A 13,944-nucleotide genomic window follows, 5' to 3' on the forward strand; every position below is an offset into this window, starting at 1 on the left:
CAAGAACAGCTCTGCGTGCCAGGACTGTGTGGCAACGTGGCTGGATGGGACAGCATGACGGCCAAGACCACGGGCCTCCTGGGGCATCTTCTAGGGTGACTTCTGGAAGTCCGGCTTGGGCGACTAGAGTGGGGGTGGAGGGTGCCGCTGACGCCTTCAGACCAGAGAGTGGGAGAAGATGCGTTGGGGGGCGGGGAGGGGGCTGTATCCTTCTGCCGCTCCCCGCCACCCCCCCCCTCCCAGGACCCCTTTCTTTTGTACCTTTTGAAGGATCAGACCAGCCGCTCACGCCCGGGATCCCCAGCACCCAAGAGCTGCGTCAGGCGCGAAGCATGTGTATTGTTCGGGTCAGAAAAGGGGGCGCACTAATGGGCGGACAAAGCGCCTTACCGTGGCCGGGCAGGTCACGGTATTCGGCCCTGGCCGCCGGGAGACCGCAAGGGGTCTGCGAGCGGCGCCGCCACCGCTGTCGGGGAGCGGGGGCTGGGGCCGCAGCCTTTGTGCCGAGGCCGCTCCCAGCTCCCGCCGCTGGGGGGCGGCCTCCGGCCCGCCGACCCCCGACAATAGCGCGCCGGGTGGGGAGCCGCGCGGTCCCGGAAACTTTTCCCTCGCGCCTCCGCCGCCGCCGCCAGCGCCCGTCTCCCGGCCGCGGTCGTGCGCTGGGCCGGGGCCGCCGCCGCCGCTGCGGGAGCACCGGGCCGGGGGAAGGGGGCGCGGGGAGGCTGCGCCCCGGCGGGGCCACGCGGGAGGCTGGGGCCCGGGCCGGGCGGAGCCACCGAGCCATGGGGGAGGCGGCCAGCCCCGCGCCCGCGCTCTGGGACTGGGACTACCTGGACCGCTGCTTCGCCCGCCACCGCGTCTGCATCTCCTTCGGCCTGTGGATCTGCGCCTCCTCCTGCTGGATCGCCGCCCACGCGCTGTAATGGGGACTGGGACCGGGCGGCGCGGGGGAGGGGGCCGGGTCTGCGGCGGGGGGCGCGGGGCGACGCCTCCCGCCAACTCCCTCCTGGAAACCTGGAGGGAAGGGGGCATAAAGGGGGGGAGGTAGGAGGCAGCGCGGTGCCAGGATCGAAAGGACCCTTCCGCTGTGGACTGAAGTCGGATAGGACTTCTTTCCGTATTCCGTGCACAGGGAGGGGGAGGCTGGGCTGTGGGCCAGTAGGAAGAGGCCGGGTCGTGCGGTGCGTGGAGCCCTCGAAGGCAGCTGTCCTGAGTCCTGGGTTCTATTGTCACCCTTTCCCCATCGACCAGAGGTGTGAGCTGGGCAAGCTGTAAAGCCTCAGAGCCTCATTTTCCTCACCTAAACGGGGTTAATAACTGATGGGACGGATGGCAGGATTAAATGAGTTAGTTTCCGTAAAGCTCTTAGTATGTGCTCATTAAACATCCTTATGATTGCTCCTGTCCTGCCACCAACCTTTGGCAGAGGGCAAGGACCTTGGACAAGGCTCTTGGCGTTTCTGGTCTCCCTTTACCCCAGGCCCTCTGATCTGGGGAGGGGGACTGGCTGTGATCTGACTCTGGCCAGTACCTGGAGCCTTCTGGTCAGGTGGTCACCATAACCTGGGTTCTATGAAGTCTGGCTAAAGATGGCCTCCAGGTCTTCAGGTACCCTGTCCCAAGCAGGTGCAACCCAAGTATTCCCTGGCAGAGGAGAAAGGATCAGCACCCCCGGGGAGGTTGGCACCTGCTCATCTTAGGCACTCTTAAGATGATATTTGATATTGTTGCAGAGATCTGGCAACCCCCCTACCCAGTCATTGGAAACCAAATAAAAAGACACTTAGAACATTTAACGTGGGCCTAGTGTTGCATTTATTAGCTCGTGTCTTCCCTGCCACAACCCCACGAGGGAGGGACCGTTATTACTCCCATTTACCCCCCCCCCCCCGAGGAAGCTGGAGGTTCTGACAGCTTTACTAACTTGCCCTAGCGAATGGAAAGAACCGGACCGCCAGACCCTTTTTGAAAGGGGCAGACTTGTGAGGATTAAACTGTCCAGATCAGAGGTGGACACCAACAAGCCACTCTCTGTGCGTTATCTCATTTGGTCCTCACAGCCGCCCTGAAGTCAGCAGTATTAGACATTTCCTGAGCTGGAAACTAAAGGTGGGAGAGGTTAGGTAACTCCGTTGAGAATGCCCAGCCAGTCAGTCTGATGAGAGCCAAATCTGCTTTTTCAGCCTGCCTCAGTCTGGACGCACCCATCTGTTGTCAGGACTTTGCCATCCCTGAGCCTCCTCTTGTCCTTGGGGAATGTGTATCCTCGGAGCTGTGTGTGGCCTGGGGTAGGGTCAGCCTGGATCCCTGACCTGAGGGCTGGGGAAATGGCTAAAGAACAGCAGGGTACAGAGAAAGCCTCCACATGTGAAGCCAGAGGGTCGGCCATTAACTCAGCTGGTCACCATCGGCCTCACTTTTCTCCACTCTCTAATGGGAAGGTTGAAATAAACTATTTCTTTTCTTTTTCTTTCTTTTTTTTTTTTTTTTTTTTTTTTTTGAGCCTTTGTTTTTTTGAGAGACAAAGACAGAGCATGAGCAGGGGAGGGGCAGAGAGAAAGGGAGTCACAGAATCTGAAGCAGGCTCCAGGCTCTGAGCTGTCAGCACAGAGCCCGGCGCAGGGCTCGAACTCATGAGCCGTGAGAGCATGACCTGAGCCGAAGTCGGACGCTCAACCGACGGAGCCACCCAGGCGCCCTGAAATAAACTATTTCTAATCTGAATCCAACTCAGAGAGTCTCTAGAGCCTTCACTCTTAGGCTTTGAATTGGTGCCAGGAGCCCAGGGCCTAGATGAAAGGTTGCTGTTCTCACTGTGAGCTCTGGGCTTCGTCTGACAGATCAGGAAATGTTCTGGAACCCAGCAGCCTTCCATCCCCATCCCCTGCTCCCAAGGGCCGACCCTCAGAACCAGGCAAACAGTCTAACCGTGAGGAGTGAGTACCACCCTGTGGTTGATGGAAATAAAACAAGAACTGCAGTTATCCCGGCCCAGATATGTAACGTGGAAACATCTAGAACAAAGTGTTTCTGAGATCCGATCAGGTGTTTCTGAGCGACCTCTGACTCCTTCCATCCTGTTGTGCCTTTCTGTGCTTGTTCTAGGGGAGTGGGGTGGGGCAGGAAGAGGGGAATAAGGGAGAGAAACCAGCAGTGGGCGACTCTAGGGAGAGGTCAGCCCAAAGTGCCATGGCATCTTCGAGGAGTTTTGCTCAACGTGTATGTTAAGAACATGCTCGGGGCGCCTGGGTGGCTCAGTCGGTTAAGCGGCCGACTTCGGCTCAGGTCATGATCTCGCGGTCCGTGAGTTCAAGCCCCGCGTCAGGCTCTGTGCTTACAGCTCAGAGCCTGGAGCCTGTTTCAGATTCTGTGTCTCCCTCTCTCTGACCCTCCCCTGTTCATGCTTTGTCTCTCTCTGTCTCAAAAATAAATAAACGTTAAAAAAATTAAAAAAAAAAAAAAAAGAACATGCTCAACTTGACAAGGGCCAGCAAAAGCCCAGCCACCCCACTGCACACATGAACTCCTTAGCAGGATTTCACTTTAATTGAAAAGAAACAAGTTGCTGTTTTAATTTAGGCAATTAACTATACTCTGCAGTTAACCACAGTGATTGGGTTACTTTTATAATCCACATGCTTCCTTTCAAAAAATAAAACCCCATAGCTAGTTTGTTAGCACTGAGTGGTGGGTCATGAACTTGAGTTGGCCAGATTTGTAGGAGGAAAGAAATGCCTCTTCGTTAGAGAGGCAGGTCTGGCTCCTGCCATGGGCTGGTTCTGGAGTCTTTGACCCTTTATTTTCCCATCTGTAAACTAAGTTCAAAAATACCTGCTGAATATCTGGGGGAGAGAGTGCCTCACGAGGACACAAAATCACAGTTGCCCTTTGCAGACACCTGCATTGGGAACCCACTCATGGCTCCCGCGTTCCGTCCATACCCATCCACACCCCCGTCTGTCACCACAGGCTTCTCTATCTGAGGTGTACAAAGAAATCCGGACGGGACCAGTCAGCGCTGTGCGCGGCATGCTGCCTCCTGACCAGCCTGTGTGACACCATCGGAGCGATTCTGGCCAGACAGCTCACGATCCAGGTGCGTAGGGCCCACAGGGTGACAGTAGCTTCTGTCTAGTTCCCTCACCATTGAGGTACGGTCTCACCTCATGCCCGCGCCCCTGTTGGTCTGTCTGCCCCTGCCTAGTGCTCCTGCCCTGATAGCCACAGGGCTCACTGCTCACCTCCTTCAAGTCTTTGCTCAAAAGTCACCTTCTCGATGAGGCCTAACAAGAGCACTCATGTAAACTTGTGCCCTCCCTCTACCACAGGTGCTCCGGACTCCTTCGTCCTGCTCCGTTTTTTCCCAAAGCGGACCCCCCCCCCCCAATACACCATCTATTTTACTGAGTGTGTCTGTTGCTCCTTGAACTACTAGTGTGCCAGTTCTCCGGGGGCAAAACTTTGTATTCACTACCATATCCCCATCCCTTAAAACAGCAGCTGGCACATTGTAGATGCTCCATAAGTAGCGATTGTTGTGGTCATTGTTTTTAGAGCCTAGAGCCCAGCCTCAGTTCAAACAGGGGTGGCTGAGTGCTTTCCCAAGTGGTAATGCAGGCCTTGGGGCAAGTGAGAAACAGTTTCAAGCTCTTCTGAAGTCTAGGCCCTCAAACCTGTGTAGATGGGGCCTGTCCCAAAACACATATCCCAAAGGAATATGCCCTGGAGAGGCACCTCATGGGGCTGGCACCCACCCAGGTAGACATGGAGGAAGGCGGCCTCATGGCCGGGACACACACCTGGGAGTTCTAGACCCTGCTTCAAACAGTATTGTCTCACAAACAAACCACCTTTTATTCTGGGTGCCCATTCTCATTGGCTGCTGGAACCCAATGATGCTCAGCCCGAGTCCAAGAATAATAGCTGATGTTTATTAAATCCTTTGCTGCGGGGGCGCCTGGGTGGCTCAGTGGGTTGTGCGTCTGACTTCGGCTCAGGTCATGATCTCAGAGTTCGTGAGTTCGAGCCCCACGTTGGGCTCTGTGCTGACAGCTCAGAACCTGGAGCCTGCTTCGGATTCTGTGTCTCCTCCCTAACTTGTGCTCTGTCTCTGTCTCTCTCAAAAATAAATAAATGTAAAGAGAAAAAAAAAATCCTTCACTATGTGCTTGGCAATGAGGGCTTGGCATGCATTCACTCATTTAATCCTCGAATTATATTAGGACGTAGGCTCTCTCCTTATCCCTGTTTTACACATGTGGACACTCAGACTTAGCGGCTGAACAACTTTGGGAAGGATCCAGTAAGCAGCAGTGGCAAGATCCAGACTCCAGAGTTTGCTCCTCACCACTGTTACACTGGCATAGTAGCTGGTGCGTTTGTGGGTAGGAGCCTTGTGCTTTCCTGCTTGCCGGTGCTGGTCTAAGCACTTTCCCTGTAGTGCTTCATGTAATCTGCTTAGCACTGAGAGAGGCACCATGACTACCCCTGTTTTACAGACGATGAAACAGAGGCCCAGAGAAGTCCAGCGGTTGGGCCAGAGTCACACAGCAAAGAGTAACCATGCACCGGAAAGAGCGCGGCATGGGAAGTGGAGGGCGGGTTCTGCCAATGGGCCTCCATGTAAGGGATTGCTCGTTTCAGCGCCCCGTTCTCCTCGTCAGGCAAATAGAGGTGATAACCAGCCTTTCCTGGGGTTGGCAGGCGGCTTCGGTGGAAGTACCTCATCAGGGGCAGAGGAGATCCAGGATGACAGGTGCTGTGATTGCTGGAGAATGTTTGGACGCCATGACTCTATTTCCTTTGCTCCCAGGTTTTCACAGGTGCCTACCTAGCAGCTGTTGACTTGGTGAACTTTGTGTTCATCCTCTTCCCGGTCTGCGGCTCCAAGTTGAAGTCTAATTTGGGTGAGTGTGTGGCCATCTGTTCCTGTCTTCATTCATCAGTGCACCAAGCGCCTACCCCCTGTCAGGCTTCAGCTGGGTCCCTGCCAGGCACGGACACGTGAATGAGCTCGGAGACCCCACCCAGGGCCGAGAGACGGGGCCCTAAACGGTCATTAACGCTGCTTGCGAGGAGGTGCGTGCACACCGTGGGCAACCAGAGGGGAAGGATGGACGTTAGATCAGGGGCCGCAGGGAAGGGTATTCCAGGTGAAAAGAACAGCATGAGCGAAGGCCAGGAGGATGGGTGTGCATGACTGTGGGGATGAACAGTGATATCTCAGTTTGTGAACCCGGGTTGGCCAAACACAGCCCCGTAACTTCCAGAAATGGATGCCAGGAATGGGCGCAGGCCACCTCAGGCAGAGTGGGGGCTGGAAGTTACTGAGGTAGGATGGGTCGCCCTGAGTATGCCAGACTGGGCGTTCTGAGAAGGGGCAGCCGTGTGCCCCCACCGTGGTGCAAAAGGGGAGTGCTTGCATCAGTGGGGTAACGTAAGATCCCCGAGCTGCTCAGCGCTGCCCAGAGGAGACGTGTTCCTACTACAGTTCTCGGAGGACTATCTGTCTCATATTTTAAGGAGACTTCCAAGACCGTGCTCCTTTTTGGCTCACAGCTTCAGGCCCTGGCACAAACACCGTGATGCATTCTCCAAAGCTGTGCCGGTTCAGCTCTGTGCCAGGCTCTGTGGAGATTACAGAAACTGCCGGCCCTCGGGGGTTTCCAGTCTCACAGAGGCAACTCTGTGTGCACAGACACGTGTGAAAAGAAAATGCTTTGAGGGCCGAGGAAGGAGAAGAGCGCCAGTCATGCGAGTGGGTGGGATGAGGTGGTGGGGAGGAAAGATTCCTCCAACGGGGTGGCAGAGCTACGGGGCCTTGAAGGGTGGAGAGGATCTGGCCTGCCGAGCAACGTGGGAACCCGCTCTGGCATCAGAGATGGGCGCACACCGGAGATGCAGCTCTCCGCTGAGTTCTAGACCCCAGGGGCCTGTGGGATTTTGGTGTTTGTTGCAGGTCGGGGCTCCCGGGAGAGGAAGAGGAGGCAGCGGCTCAGGGCCAGTGTCTTTGCTCTGGCCCTGCCGCTGAGCCTGGGGCCAGGCTGGGCTCTCTGGGCCACCGTCCGGAAGGCGTCAGGCCCTGTCCGAGGGCCCCAGCGGAGGCTACTGGAGAGCCTGCTGCAGGTGAGGCCGAGCCTGCCCAGGAGGGCGTGGGGATATGCATTCCCTTCCCTCTTCATGGCCCCAACAAATGCCCTGGGCAGGGGCAGGGGCAGGGGCAGGGGCAGCCCTAGCCAGAAAGTACTAAAAGCCGGAAAGGATGGGCTGTCTCCTCAGGGCGCTGAGTGTATCACCTGTTCCCTCAGGACAACACCGAAATCTTCGGCTACCTGCTGGGTGCCATCGCTGCCTTCGGCTCCTGGGCTTCCCGAATCCCCCCGCTCTCCAGAATCGTGAGGCTGGGTCGGGGCTGGGACTGTGGGTCACCATGGCAGGTCTTAGGGCATCTGGGAGCGTCTTCTGAGCTCTGAGTCCTGGGGTGGAGGGGTTGTGTCGTGTGTGTGCATGTGTGCACGTGCAGGGGGTGGGGCGCCCACCCAGGGGAGGTCCTGAGGTCTGCGAGAGCCTCTCACAGGGGAGCGCACTGAGTTCTCTCCAGAGCAAAGGAAAAACAGGCTGTCAGGAAGAAGGCATTGGGGTTCGATAAACAAACATTCCACTAGGAGACGAGAAGGTTTTAGAGGAGAGAATCCTGCAGGTATTTGGGTTCCATCTGGGAGCATTTTGCTGCAGATGCTGTCCAGGCATCCAGGGTGAGGAAAGCCCTGTGTTGGCCAGTTCTGTAGGGGACTGGAGATGTGACTGGAGATGTGACGGGAGATGCTGTGCTTACCCTTGGGAAGCTCCCAGTCTCATGGAAGACACGGAAATGCAAAGCAGAATATTTTAAATGTTTATTTATTCATTTTGAGAGAGAGAGAGAGGGAGAGAGAGAATTCCAGCAGGTTCCACACTGCCAGCACAGAGCCCTACTCAGGGCTTGATCTCAAGAACCATGAGATCATGACCTGAGCTGAGATCAGGAGTTGGATGCTCAACCGGCTGAGCCACCCAGTCGCCCCAAAAGCAGGTTATTTTAATGCTCGAAGAAAGATAGAATCAGGTGTTAGGGGGTTCGCAAGAGGGAGAGAAGGCTCCTATGCTATTCCTATGAGTGAGGGTGAAAACTTCACACTGCCTGGTGGACGGGGCCAGAGACGCTTCCCGTTGGCTCCGAAGGGAAGGTGAGATTGGAGGAGGCAGAGGTGAGGGAGGGAAAGCGGAGAGCATGCGGGGAAAAGCCACTGAGGCAGGAAGAGCAAGATATCGTGGGTGTGCAGAACTGCTCTGCTGTGCCGGGAGGGCCTCCCTGACAGGAATAATGGCCAGGCCTAACACCGGAGACGTGATGGGCCATCACTAGGTCTAAAGAAACCACTTGCCCCAGAGCATCATTTAACAGCAGTTCCAGGATTTGGGGGGTATGGGGGGCAGGTGCTTAGTTGATCATTGGTAGGAAGCTGATGCCTGTGCTGTCATGGCCAGAAACCTCACGGGTGACGGGGCCTCCCAGCAAAGGCGCTGCCTCCGGATCAAGGGAGGGGAGAGTGGGGAGCCCCTGGGACGGTGGGGCTTGAAGCTGCGTCACGTGAAGACCTTCAGAGGGGCTGGTACAGTGCCTGGCTGTATTAGTTTCCTGGGGCTGCCATTAGAAAGTATCACAGACTTTGAATAGCAGAAACGTATTGTCTCAAAGTACTAGAGGCCAGAAGTCCAGTATCAAGGTGTCCGCAGGGCCATGCTCCCTCTGAAGGCGCTAGGGAAGGATCTCTTCCAGGCCTCTTTCTAAATTTCTGGAAGTTCCTTGGCTGATGGCCGCGTAACTGCACAACTCCAGTGTTCGCATGGCGTTCTTTCTCCCTGTATGTGTCCTCACATGGCCTTCCCTCTGGTCGTGTCTGTGCCCAGGCTTCCCTTTCATAAGGACACGGTCATATTGGATGAGGGTGCACTCTAATGACCTCATCTTTAACGTGATCATCTGCAGGGATCCTATTTCCAAAGAAGGCCACATTCACAGGTTCTGGAGGTTGGGACTTCAACAACTTTTGAGAGAGGGGAACGCAGTTCAACCCCTGACACCACCCACCTAACATAGCCCCAGGCCAGCCCCACCACTGACCTTCACTCAGCTACATTTTATTCACGGCCTTGGTCACAACCTGAAATTAGCTCCTTCAGTTATTTACCAAGTTGGTCCCAGGTAGGACATCAGCGCCATGAGAGCAGTGGTCTTGTCTGTTTAATTTCCACTGTATTCCAGGTGCTGGGAGCCTGCTCATGGTAGGTGCCAGCACACTCTCAAATGAGTTACCTAAGGGGTACCTGGATGGGTGGCTCAGTCGTTTGGGCGACCGACTCTTGATTTTGGCTCAGGTCATGAGCTCATGGTTTGTGAGATGGATCCCTGAGTCGGAGTCTGGGCCGACGGCATAGAGCCTGCGTGGGATTCTCCCCCTCTCTCTCTCTCTCTCTCTCTCTCTCTCTCTCTGCCCCTCCTCCACTTGTGTGCGCATGCATGTGTGTTCCCTCTCTTTCAAAAGAAATAAATGAACATTTAAATAATAATAATGATGATAGCGAGTGACATAATGTGGTCTGGAAAAAAAGAAGCTTATGGATGCAGGAACCAGAAGAGCCGTTTGGGGGCAGAAAGAGCAGCTTTGTTCTCTGTGGTCTTGGGAAATAGAAGCAAAACCAAGAGTGGAGAGAGGTTATGGTGGGTCCACATCCACTTATGGGTTTGATGCTTTGCATGGCTTCTGGCATATTGAGAGCAATTAGTATTGTTATTCTTGCCTTAGGAGCTAGTGGACTCCCCATCACTAAAGGCATTCAAGCCTGATGGCCCCTTGGCAGGAAGATAGAGTTAGATTGTATTAAGGATTAAGTTGGGCAATCTCTGAGGCACTGCCAGCCTTGAGTATCTCTGGTTCCATAAAGAAGAACCCAGAGCTAGGGTCCCCTTATTAGGGAGAAACTCAGCAGGGTTTGGGGTGTTCTAGGCAGCCTAGCCAGCATGGCCTTGAACCCTAGATCCCCCAGAAGCTGCTTCTAATTTATCCCTGCTGGGGGTGCTGAGGAGCAGAATGGCTGGGTGGCTTTGGTGGAAGAAGTTTCCATTCTTTCAGGAGTGCTTGAACAGAGCAAAGGGCATGACCCACCCGCTGACCAGTATGGGGTTGTGCTGGCAGCACTGGGACCCGTCGCTGCTGCAGGAGCTGACACACGTCCTGCTTCGAGCACCCCGCAATGGTTTCGCCAGGTAGCCACCCTGAGTTCTGTGTGACCAGCCAGACGAAGCCCACATGTGCTGGACAAAGACCTGCCGTATCTCCAGTCGGCAAGCCAGTCCCAGTCTTCAGCAGCTGCTAAGCACCTACAGTGTGTCCAGCGTGTAGGCAGACAGAACCCAAAAGGCCCCAGGACTGACCAGGAAGAGAGATGGAGTTTTGAAGTCAGTGAGCTCTGTGCGTGGGTTGGCACATGAATGACGGCAGAGAGCCCACGCAGAACAGCAGCAAGTGTGAGTCAAGAGGCAGAAGGCAGTTCTCAGCCCTGACCCTGCAAGTCACTGGCCATCAGTGTCCTCTGTAAATGGGGGTCAGTAGCCTGGGGGACCCCTGAGGGTTTCTCACCACAACAGTGCTGTCTGGGACAGAGCCACTTCCTGGGCTGAGTCAGGTGGAAGGGGACAGGGCTGCTTCCCGGGCTGTGTCAGGTGGGAAGGGCCTCTGGGGCCGGCAAGTCAGGGGCCACCCTCCCCAGCCTGGCTGCTGTCTCTGTTAACCAGTCTTCAGGGCAAGGCTAAAAACAAAATAACCAAAAACAGGAAACCCTGGGAACCAAACCTGAAGAAATGCAAAGGAAAGTGTAACACTCGCAAGGAATCTTTTTGAGAGTTAAAATAAAAATGGGGAAAATCAGCCAAACTTGCTTTTTCCTCTGAAAGTTTTTCAGTCTCTAGCTAATACCTGTATATCTCTAGATACAGTTATTTAATGAGTAAAATAAATTACATGTAATTTATACTTCTATAGATTTAAATATACTATGTTATTATATATAATTGAAAATATACAGTATTTGTGTATATACATATAAATGTATATATAAGGTGACTTCATACCTGTAAAAGGTATTTAACATATAAATATTGACTATGTTTCTTTTTTTTTTTTTTTAACCAATATTGCCATCACTCTTTTTCCAAAAATATTCCCTTGGCTTCAAAACTTCCAGAATGTCACCTGACTTTCTCCGGCTGGCCAGGTTGAGGATTGGCGGTCCCAGGAAGAGAAGTCAATCCTTAGCTGTTCATACTTCATGAAAAGTCCCTCCCGTTATCCCAGGTGACACTCGTGAGCCACTACACAGTGCCAGGGGTTAGGGGTGCCAAGATGGGCAGGACCCCAGCCCTGCTCTCAGGAGCCCTCTGTCTGTTGAGATGTGTCATGTGTAATGGAGCCTAGAATGGGAGTTATTCACCCCTGTTAGGGTGGAGGTGTATGGAAGACTTCTTTTTTTTTTTTTTAAGTTTATTTATTTATTTCAAGAGAGAGAGAGCGAGCACAAGTGGGGGAAGGGCAGAGCCCAACGTGGGGCTCGAACTCACCAACTTTGAGATCACAACCTGAGCTGAAACCAAGAGTTGGACACTTAGCCGACTATGCCACCTAAGTGTGGGGGGGTGGGGGGTGGGTTTGTTAGAGTTGAGTTTACGCCAGGTTTTGAGGCATGAATAGGAGTTCACCAGGTAAAGGAAGCAGCTTGAGCAAAAGCTGGAAACCTAATAGAAGCAGCACCTTTGGAGACTGGCCATGGGCAGAAGGCTTGCGCTCCAACTTGCCAAGGGCAGGACCAAAGGCCTAGATCTTAGAATCCTGCTCCGAGGGGGCTGGAGGACAGCAGTGTTCTTGCACAGCTCCCTCCTCTCTCTGTCCAGTGCCAGGGTAAGGCATTTCCCTCCATCCACCTGTGGACCCGGCTCCTGTCGGCCCTGGCGGGCCTCCTCTATGCCTCGGCCATTGTGGCCCATGACCGGCGGCCTGAGTACCTGCTTCGGGCCACACCCTGGTTCCTGACCTCCCTCGGCCGTGCTGCACTGGACCTCTCTGTATCCACGCTGGGCCTAGGGGGCTTGACTGCTGGTGTCTCATCTCCCCCTATCCCTGCGGTGCCCTCCTTCCCTATGGCTAGATGGCACTCTCTCCCAGGGGGGGCAGGGAGGAGGTTTGAAGCCTGGGGCAGACAGATGCAATGGCAATCATTTGCAATTTTGTATTTTGTTCCCTTTATATATATACTATATGGAGCAATTATCTCTTGGCTGGAGCTCTGAGAAGCCGCAAGGGGGGGTGTGCAGGCCCCAGGAGCAGACCCAGGTTCCAGTCTCAGTGCTGCTCCTCACGTGGGCCGGTCCCCACCCTCCTGTGAACCCGTTTTCCTCATCTTTGCCCTGTCTTTCTCACAAGGCTAGGAAGGGGCTTTGCAAGCTGACCTGCCACGCAGGGGTGATCATCCCATTCTGTTGTCTTTGGCACTGGAACCTTGGGTTGAGGAAGCAGAGATCAAAGCTGACAAGGGCCGCCCTTTGTCAATGACTGCTTTCTGGTTCCCCAGGGGTTGTCGCCTGATGTGATGACACCCCAGTGACCTTGACGTGAGAACCTCAAGGGCAAGCTAAGCTCAGACATTGGGCAGATAGAGAGGTGGACAGCGGGTAATTTGTGTATGAAGCACCTGTGGATTTATCATAAATAGTTTAGAAATCGCTAGAAACTGTGATTTTCTCCTGTGCTGTAGTAGTTTTCTGGGGCTGCCCTATTAAGTTACCCAACGTTGGTGGCTTGTCACAACAGAAATGTGTTCTCACGGTTCCAGAGGCTACAAGGCTGAAGTCCAGGCAGGGCCACACTCTCCCGGACGCCCTGGGAGAGAATCTTCCCTTGTTTGTTCCAGCGTCTGATGGCTCCTGGTGCTCCTGGGCTTGTGGCAGTGTAATTTCATTTTTTACCTCAGTCTTCACATGTTCTTCTTCCCTTCACGTAGCTCTGTGGGTCCACCCTAATCCACTGTTACCTCATCTTAATTATATCAGCAAACACCCCCCCTTTTTTTTTTAAAGATTTTATTTTATTTTAAGGGGGAGATGCCTATTTTCTTTTAAATGTTTATTTTTGAGGGCAAGTGACAGCAAGTGGCAGAGAGATGGGGACAGAGGATCTGAAGCAGACTCTGCGCTGATGGCCCAAAGCAGGGCTTGAACTCATGAGCTGTGAGATCATGACCTGAGCTGAAGTCGGACGCTCAACTGACTGAGCCACCGGGGTGCCCTTTTTAAAAGATTTTATTTTTAAGTAATCTCTACACCCAGCGTGGGGCTCAAACTCACAATCCTAAGAGTTGCATGCTTTTCTGAGCCAGCCAGTTGCCCCAAGACCCTATTTTTTTTTGAAAGTTTATTTATTTATTTTGAGAGAGAGAGAGAGACAGAATGAGTGGGGGAGGGGCAGAGAGAGGGAGAGAGAGAGGATCCTAAGCAGGCTCTGTGCTGCCAGAACTCACAAAACTGAGACCGTGACCTTAGCTGAAACCAAGAGTCGGACGCTTAACTGACTGAGCCACCCAGGTGCCCCTCCCCCGGACCCTATTTTTAAATGAAGTCACTTTTGGAGTTTCCAGATGGATATGAATTTGGGCAGGGGAGGAACACTATTCAACCCACTCCATGTACTGTCCCTTCAAGGGACAAGCCAAGCCCTTCAAGGAAGGTGTTTTTCAAAATGCTTTTGATTAACAAGTATTTACTGAGTGCTTGTTGGGGGGCAAGGTATTGCTGGCTGCTGAGTCCTCGTGGGGGAAATGTGGAGAAAGTCAGACCTGGCTCTGTTCTTAAATGAG

The 13,944-nt window shown here is 53.9% G+C and overlaps 1 protein-coding gene across 5 annotated transcripts in view; it reads left to right on the forward strand.

The window, feature by feature from the left end:
- The first annotated feature begins 475 nt into the window (after nt 1-475).
- Nucleotides 476-13,944, forward strand: part of TMEM44 (transmembrane protein 44) — a 35,887-nt gene continuing 22,418 nt past the window's right edge. The window contains exons 1-6 of one of the 5 annotated variants that reach the window (XM_019448795.2): nt 476-919; nt 3,970-4,096; nt 5,813-5,906; nt 6,959-7,125; nt 7,308-7,394; nt 11,987-12,157. In XM_019448795.2, coding sequence (XP_019304340.2) covers nt 783-919; nt 3,970-4,096; nt 5,813-5,906; nt 6,959-7,125; nt 7,308-7,394; nt 11,987-12,157 — 783 coding nt within the window. In that variant the 5' untranslated portion in view covers nt 476-782. The remainder of the gene's footprint in view (nt 920-3,969; nt 4,097-5,812; nt 5,907-6,958; nt 7,126-7,307; nt 7,395-11,986; nt 12,158-13,944) is intronic. The other 4 variants (XM_019448793.2, XM_019448791.2, XM_019448792.2 and 1 more) reach the window with 4 other exon arrangements.

Source organism: Panthera pardus, unplaced genomic scaffold (assembly GCF_024362965.1).
Source record: "Panthera pardus isolate Hobbes unplaced genomic scaffold, ASM2436296v1 HiC_scaffold_16, whole genome shotgun sequence".
NCBI classification, from domain to species: domain Eukaryota; kingdom Metazoa; phylum Chordata; class Mammalia; order Carnivora; family Felidae; genus Panthera; species Panthera pardus.